Source organism: Mus caroli, chromosome 5, assembly GCF_900094665.2.
Source record: "Mus caroli chromosome 5, CAROLI_EIJ_v1.1, whole genome shotgun sequence".
Classification (NCBI taxonomy): domain Eukaryota; kingdom Metazoa; phylum Chordata; class Mammalia; order Rodentia; family Muridae; genus Mus; species Mus caroli.
The window spans coordinates 96,610,269-96,618,317 of NC_034574.1; the positions used below are offsets into that span (position 1 = coordinate 96,610,269).

The window sequence follows — 8,049 nt, forward strand, 5'->3', positions numbered from 1 at the left end:
AAAAAAAAAAAAAAAAAAAAAAAAAAAAAGAATTTAAATTTCTTTATCGAGTGTAGTTACTCTCAGAGGAGAGAGAGTGGGCAGGAGGTTCCCTGAGCAGTTTTCAAGGCTGATTTAAATTGTGTGAAGGTGGGTGTGGGGTCCTACCTAACACAGATGATCCCTGGTTTAGCCCCAGGAATACAGCTGATAGAATCATTGTTGTCTTCTGGAGGGGCGCCGGATTGCTTTTTTAAATGTCAGTTTGAGTGTGTTTGGGGACCAAGTCTCCCTTGATTCAGCTTGTTGTTTGTAGTGTGTTTTAGGTTAAGGGAGAGGTATTAAGACTGGAAGTTTTAGCTGAGTGATTTTTATTATGAGAAAGCCTCTTGCACATTCTTTTCATACACATGGAAAAAGGGGGGGTGGGGAGTAGTCTCTTGTGTTTGGAAACAACATTTATTTTTGTCTACAAAACATGGAGCTGTCCTCTGTAAACAGCATTGGGAGTGATACAGTTTAATGGCAAACTAATGTACTTTAAAATTCGGTGACAGTTTTTCCTAAAGTCAATGTGTTTAAAAAAAAAAAAAAGCTCCCAAGCTTTTGGAATGGAAACAAAGGACAGAAGACAAATGTAAGCCAGGCAGAACCGTTCCCAGTGCTCTAAAGTCACGTGACAGAAGCCGCTGATCCCGTTCCTTCACTTCTATCCACTTGTGACACAGGGACCCTATTTCGTAAGGCAGGGTGGCTGGAAGCCGTGAGTCTTATAAGTTGTTTTGTATGGTCAGGGCAGGACGGCAAAGAGCTGAAGCAGTGAGTCAGAACCCAGTGGGTTGATTTTCTCCTTCTCTGGCTACAAGGAGAGACGCCTGAAAGAAGATACTCCCACGTACTCTCCATAGGAGAGTTAAAACTTTGAGCATTAATTCTAGAGGGAGCTGGTGACATCTTTGAGAGAAAGGCATACAGGGAGTGAGCAGTCAGGGGTGATAAATGGGTAGTCAGCTGTTCACAGGCAGCCCCGTGGGCCCTGGGTTGCCATGGGAGCGTGAATGGCATTCAGCATTCCCGATTGACTAACCTAGTTTAGTGGCAAGGCTTGTGAGCTCTGAGCTCTGGCCTGGGAGAAGGCTCTTCAGGTGGACCTTCCCACAGCATGCTGCCCCATGTCTCCAGCCCAGCTTGGGCCTTTGTGTGGCTTGAGGCCTTCCTCATCTCTCCCCGCTCCCCCAGCCCCCAGCCTCTTTGACTGCTTCGCTCATTAGTGGTAAGGAAGAAGAGAGGATCCCCGCCCCCATGCCTACAGAGTTGGGTTTTCTCAGTACTTTAACTCCTCTGTGACACATTCCATCCCCCAAGGAGAAGCCTTTGAGTAAATGCACCCTGACAGGCCCAGCATGGGGCTGACTTAATCACCATATTCTGAAGGGGTGAGGAACTGGAGCTGAATTTTTCAGGATTTTCACCACCTCTCTGAAAGTGAGCACACACACCCTGTGTGTTTTATGTTTCTAGAGGTTCATTCGGATTTTTTTATTTTTACCCGGGTTCCTGTGGGGAGTTCTGACAGTGAGAGTGTGCGTTTGTAGTCCAGCTCGGCTGACTTGTGCTTATTCTGCCGTGTGGTGTTCTGTGCTTTGGAGCATGAGTGCTCTCTCTCTCTCTCAAGGGTCCTGGCAGCGCCTGACTTACACTTGTCTTCTGCCCTTGTTTCCCTTCCTAGCACCCAATAGCTTGGAAACTTTTCACATATTGGTTTTATGAAAAATGTCGACACATGGTATCTGTCCAGGTGTTGTTTAAATAAACACAGGGCAGCTCAAGGTTCTGAAGACTTAATTTTGTCTTTATTTGTTTCTCTCCACCCCACCCCCACCCTGCCCCAAAACATTCTATGTCCCCCTTTCTCAACCATGAGTATGTGATCATTAATACCAAGGCAAAAGTAGCCTCCTTGCCCTTTACAGTCAGTAGGAGCAAGAGTCATGAACTTTTGCATGTATTCTGGAGGCAGGGGGGGCTTGATGTAGATATCCTTGTGTTCTGTTGTTGCCTCTCCAGGATGCAGAGTATCAGGATGCCCGATTGTGTTTACTGAGTGTTGTCCCTGTCTGTGGATGTCTTTAGTGTATGAGAGATGACCTGTGAGTCCAGAGCTTACTGTGGGATCAGGGACCCCAAGTGTGTCAAATTTAACAAGGATCTAAAGAAGGATTGTATGCAGCTCAGTGTTTAGAAAATGGAAGAGCAAGCGCCTGTTGAGGCCCCTCTCAAGGAGCTTCCTGTAAGGGCTTTGTGGAATCAGTCGAACCAGTCATGCGTTCTGTGGTTCCAAGATCGTTCTGCTGGTAGGGATAATACCTGGGTTGCCCTGCACCTCCTCGAAACGAAGGAAATAGGAGTGATTAACAGCCACCACACCTTAGTCATCACTGCCCCGTGTAACTCAGCCCAGCGACTGGCAGCGGAAGGCTTCATTACCAACCAGGCTTGGATTTCCAGGGCTTTGTGAGACAGTCAGTCAGTCTTTGAGCCTCATTTTTTTTTCTAACTTGGAAAATGGGTCTTTAAAGAAATTATACTTTTTCAGGTCTGAATGAAAATGAGAGAGAGAGAGAGAGAGAGAGAGAGAGAGAGAGAGTGTGTGAGGCACTCAGGACAGTGCTGACTGAGGAACAGCATGGTGGCCGGGGCAGCTGGTCCTCTGTAAGGTCCTTCCCTGTTTCCATGGGGCCTTCCTGGGCTCTGTAATCTGCCTTAACAAGGCCTTTGCCCTACTCTTAAACACCCAGGAGTGCTGTCGCCCCCCAGCAAGGCTTTTTGGATATCAGTGTGGTGTTAACCTGAGTGTGCAAGAGTGTGAAAATCTGTTGCTTCTCCCGGGGAGGTAGTTGCCTTTAATTAAAGCTGTAGTTAACTTGTAATTATTTAGCGGTAATTACAGAGTGAGAATCAATAAGACCTTTGCTGGCTTCCGGGTTGGGTTGGGGGGGGGCGGGGGAGGATCCCCTCATTTGGAAGTTCATCCAGGCTCTTGACATGGCTTAGCAGGTAAGGTGATTGCCGAGCCAACCTGGCAACCAGAGTTTGATTCCCAGAGCCCAGATCACACACGATGCCCCCACATCCTAGTGTGCACTCGTGGAACGGTCAGGCTCTGCAAAGCTCTGCCCTACATGTGCACTGTAACTGTGTGCCCCCCACAATGTGCACATCTGAGTGCCTGTCTTTTCCTATCTTGCCCAGTGCTTGGATTAAAGCAGCCAGCTCCATCTACCCTGCGGATGGTGCCACTGCTTTGCTTTGACATTTACCTTGCTCTAGATTTCAAAAGGACTAAGAAACAATTTCTGGGTGGTGGTGGTGGTGGGGGGGATGTATTGCCTAGGGCCTTCTCAGCAAGAACACCTCAGCTATTGCAGATTTGTAGTGAGTGAACTTGGAGCCTGCCTGGTGGGTGCAGTTGACAAATGCCTGTAAGTACACAGAACCAAAAGGCACCTGGGAACTGGTTGCTTAGCCCTCTGCTGTGGTGAAAGAGACCACACAGTAGATGAGTCTCCCAGTCTAGACCAGGACTCATCAGACAGCAACAGCCACAGGTGTCTCTTCCAGCGACAGTCAGTTACAGTTACTGGAAGTTTGCCTCAAGACTGTCCCAGTATCACATGTGTTTGCCAATACAAGTTCAGTATGAATTTCTTATTACTTTTAATGTATTTCGGGACCAGGTTTCTCTGTGTAGCTGTCCTGGAATTCAGAGATCTCCTTATCTCTGCCTCCTAAATGCTGGGATTAAGGGCGTGCACCCCCACACCTGGTCTTCTGATTAATTACCCAGAGTTCTTCATTTAATACAATTTTTCCTGTGCGAGGCTCTCTGTTTGAGTCTTACCTGCCTGGGCTTTCGTGGTTACTTCTGGAGTCATTATCATTAGTGTAGGCTGAAAAGCCTTAGGAGAGTGTAGACTCCTGACTGGTGCTGATCTGGCCTTAGGGATGTTGGTACTTTACATAGGATTACTTTGCTTAAAGATACTCGAGCGTGCAATTAATGTGGAAAGTGAACGAGGGATCAAACAGCCTGTTGGTTGCAGGGCTACCACTCACAGCCCTGGCTTTACTACTCAAAGGTCTCCTCTTTCTGAGACAGGCAGGGGCTGTTCACAGTGGGACTGAGCTCTGGATTTGGGGATGAAGAGGTGTGGAGACAGGTTCTCGTTGTAGCCCTGACTAGCCTATGCCTGCAGCCTTCCCTTTTGTCTTCCACACTCTTGGCATCAGCAAGGTCTAGTTGTTGTTGTTGTTTTTTTCTCTGCCTTTTTTTTAATTTTATTTTTGGTCTTGTGTGCTTTTAAGATACGGTCTGTAGGTGTAGTCCTGGCTGCCCTGGAACTCTGTGTCAGAGCACACAGGTCTCAAACTCACAGAAGTCAAGGCTAGAGTGTTTAAAAACAATGGTGGTGGGGGGGGGGCGGGGAGGGGGTGTTCTTAGTAGATCCCCAGAAGTAGATCTGTGAAGTACCCCCTTCCCGTGTGTATAATTTCTTTATTTCCATTATTCACTGTAGATCACAGCGGAGGGTCTGTAGGGAGCAGGTTAGGTTACTCACAGCGGTGCAGGCCTGGCTGGGGCTGAAAGCAGCTCTCTTCCAGAACTAGTCTCTGGTTTGCCTATCAATGAGTACATTTTAACTAGTTTGACACTACAGCCAATGATGTAGGATACATCATTGTAAATTGGATTGTGTGGTACTCCTGGTATATAGAACTGACTTCTAGAATTGATTGTTCATCCTTTATATGTGAAATAAGTAAAAAACCAACTTTCCAAGTTTATATGCTAAGGTATCCTGAATGGGGAATGAAGTAAGTGGTGTTTTGGGTGTTTGGTGACATTTTGGCTTTTGTCTGTAGACGAGGATTGTCTTGAACGCATGCCGTCTTCCTGTTTCTGCCTCAGTTGTTGGATCCCTGGTGTCAACCCCTGGCCCAGTGTGATTTGCATTTTCCACCCACTTTTCCTCTCCACTTTTTCCTCTCCTGCACACACACACACACACACACACACACAGAGATGCCCACTAAGGCCAGAAAAGGTGTTAGATTTGGAGCTAGACTTGCAGGTGTGAGCTGTGAGCTGCCGGACAATATGTCCTGGGCCCGGAACTCAGGCCCTATGCAAGAGCAGCATGCACCCTCGCTGCTGATCCCAGTGCACCTTCTGTAATTACACCCCTGCCTGTACTTCTTCCCGGCCCAATTCTAGCTTCCTCCCACACTCGTGTGTGTGTGTGTGTGTGTGTGTGTGTGTGTGTGTGTGTGTGTGCGTGCGCGCACAACCAAACTTGGATACTGATGACCTTTTTTTCTTCTGTGCCCTTTGAAAAAAGCTTGTACAATGAAGATAGAAACCTGCTTCGAATCAAAGAGAAGGAAAGACGCAACCAGGAAGCTCACCAGGAGAAGGAGGCGTTTCCCGAGAAGGCTCCGCTGTTTCCAGAGCCTTACAAGGTACTTACAGTGCGGGTGAGAGAAGATGGTCTGGCCTGTTAAAATATTAAACCTGGTGATAAAATCATTCCATTCAACTGAGTTCAGTCAGGGGTCATGAGTGAGAAAATAACTTATCCCAGAGGTTGTTTTTGAAAACAAAATCTGAAAACTCTTTGAACACTGTTAGTCAGAATTACCAAAGCATGTGGCTTTCTTTTGTAATGTTAGCCTTCTGTAAAGCATGTCCATGGCCGGCAGGGGAAGTGGGTTAGCATTGCTTTCCATACTGAGTGGAGGGGTTTTTTCCTCACTGACGCTACATAATAACTTATTAATTATTTAAATTATGTAAATATAATCATATCAATTTATTATTGCTCTGCTTAGATTTGTTCCCGAGTCTGCTGTCTCTGTTTTTTTAGACTGCAAAAGGCGATGAGCTGTCAAGTCGGATACAGACCATGCTAGGTGACTATGAAGAGATGAAGGAGTTCCTGAGCAGCAAGTCCCACCCCCACCGCCTGGATGGCTCTGAAGACAGGCCGGGGAAGCCCAGATATCCCTTAGGTCATGACAGGGGGAACGGGGCTGCATCCAGCTCCCTCCGCACACATGTCTACCACCAGCCTATCCACACTTCTGCTCCTGGATCCCGTTCTGTTGGTAACATTAGCCACAGTCCAAAGATGGCACAGCCAAGGATGGAGCCAAGTCTCCACGCCAAAATCTATGATGGCCCACGTCTGACTCAAGACCACCTCAGTCAGGGACATTGTTCCAGAAAGTGTGACCGAAGAGCTGAAGGAGACGCTTCCTCTGCTCCCGAGAGGAAGCTCTCACCCTTGATCACCTCTTTGCCATCCCCTGTGCCCCCTCTATCACCTGTACATTCCAGGCTGCAGGGAACCAGCAAGGCTCACAGCAGTGGCGTTAGCAGTAAAAGCTGCTGTGTGGCCAAGTCTTCCAAGGACTTAGTGGCGAAGGCCCAAGATAAAGAGACTCCTCATGACAGTTTGGTGGCAGTTACCAGCCTTGGAGCAGCCCCTCCTCAGCCACCTTGCCAGACATTTCCACCCCCTCCTCTTCCCTCAAAAAGTGCTGCAATGCAGCAGAAGCCCACGGCATATGTCCGTCCCATGGACGGTCAGGATCAGGCTCCCAGTGAGTCCCCCGAGCTGAAGCCGCCACTGGAGGACTATGGTCAGCAAAGCTTTGAGAAACCAGACCTGAAAGTGCCTGCCAAAGCCAAGCTCACCAGACTAAGGATGCCCTCGCAGTCGGTAGAGGTAAGTGGGATTTCGTGAGGGTTTTTTTCTCTTTTTCCTTTTAAATGTACTCGGGTATATTGTGTGTATGCCTGCCCACCCTGTGCATGCATGGCCAGAAGAGGGTGTTTATCCTCTAAAACTAGACTTAAACATTGTTGTAACTGTGTAGATGCTAAGAATTGAGTCCAACTTCTCTGGAAAATCAGCCAGCTCTCCAGGCCCTAATCTTTGTTTTTTCAAGACAGGGTTTCTCTGTGTAGCCTTGGCTGTCCTGGACCTCACTCTGTAGACCAGGCTAACCTTGAACTCACAGAGATCCACCTGCCTCTGCTTCCCGAGTGCTGGGATTAAAGGCGTGTACCACTACCGGCCAGCTTCCCTAATCTTGACATTTAGAGAAATCACTACCAATTTCAAATTTCAGTGATAGTATGTGAACCCCAATTCTTCCCACACACAAGGCTATCAATAATTGTCACAGGAGTAGAAGAGTTTTTCTCTTGATCTAAAGATGTATACATATAAACAGACTGAGCAGGAATTTGCACACACACGTACCAACAGTGATTAAAAAGATTGGCGGTACACACGTATGTACACATGTGCATTCATGAGCACACATACAACACTTTGGAGAGGTTACTAGTTCATTGGAAGTGATGTTTGTTGGGGGCTGGGTCCTCTTACCTTATTGTTAAGTGTAGACAGTAATTATCCTGAATCCTCCCACCTCGGACTTCCAGTTAGCCAGGCCTGAATTTAGACTATGAATTCAATTTAATTTAGAAGTGAATCTAATGCTTACCTATCTCTGTAGAGGGAGTTTCTGTTTGCATAGGCATTCTAATTTGCTCAAAGGTCACCAAGCTACAGTTTTATGTAATGTCTGGAAAATAACATTTTATCTTATTGGTGTCTGTATTTGTAGATGGGATATGTGCATTACTGTATGCACGTGTGTGTGCATATGCATGTGGGGAGTAGGAGTGCAATGAGAGATTGTGTGTAGGGGTGCAGGTCCTGTGTGCGTGTGAGAAAGCCTGAGGTTGACACCCCATGCCTTCCTTAATCCTGTCCACCCCATGTATCAAGGGGCAGCGGATCACCATCCCCAGAGCTACGTGGAGAGACAAAACAAAACAAAAACTTTTAAGTTCAATACCTGATAGAATACAGGTAAGCACGTCAGGTAAAAGGTGCTTTAGAGCCGGGCGTGGTGGCGCACGCCTTTAATCCCAGCACTTGGGAGGCAGAGGCAGGCGGATTTCTGAGTTCGAGGCCAGCCTGGTCTACAAAGTGA

The 8,049-nt window shown here is 47.3% G+C and overlaps 1 protein-coding gene across 4 annotated transcripts in view; it reads left to right on the forward strand.

Annotated features, from left to right (window-relative positions):
• Positions 1-8,049, forward strand: part of Aff1 (AF4/FMR2 family member 1) — a 162,884-nt gene that overhangs the window by 87,195 nt on the left and 67,640 nt on the right. For all 4 annotated transcript variants that reach the window (XM_029478020.1, XM_029478021.1, XM_021162208.2 and 1 more), the window contains 2 exons: positions 5,379-5,499; positions 5,904-6,767. In XM_029478020.1, coding sequence (XP_029333880.1) covers positions 5,379-5,499; positions 5,904-6,767 — 985 coding nt within the window. The remainder of the gene's footprint in view (positions 1-5,378; positions 5,500-5,903; positions 6,768-8,049) is intronic.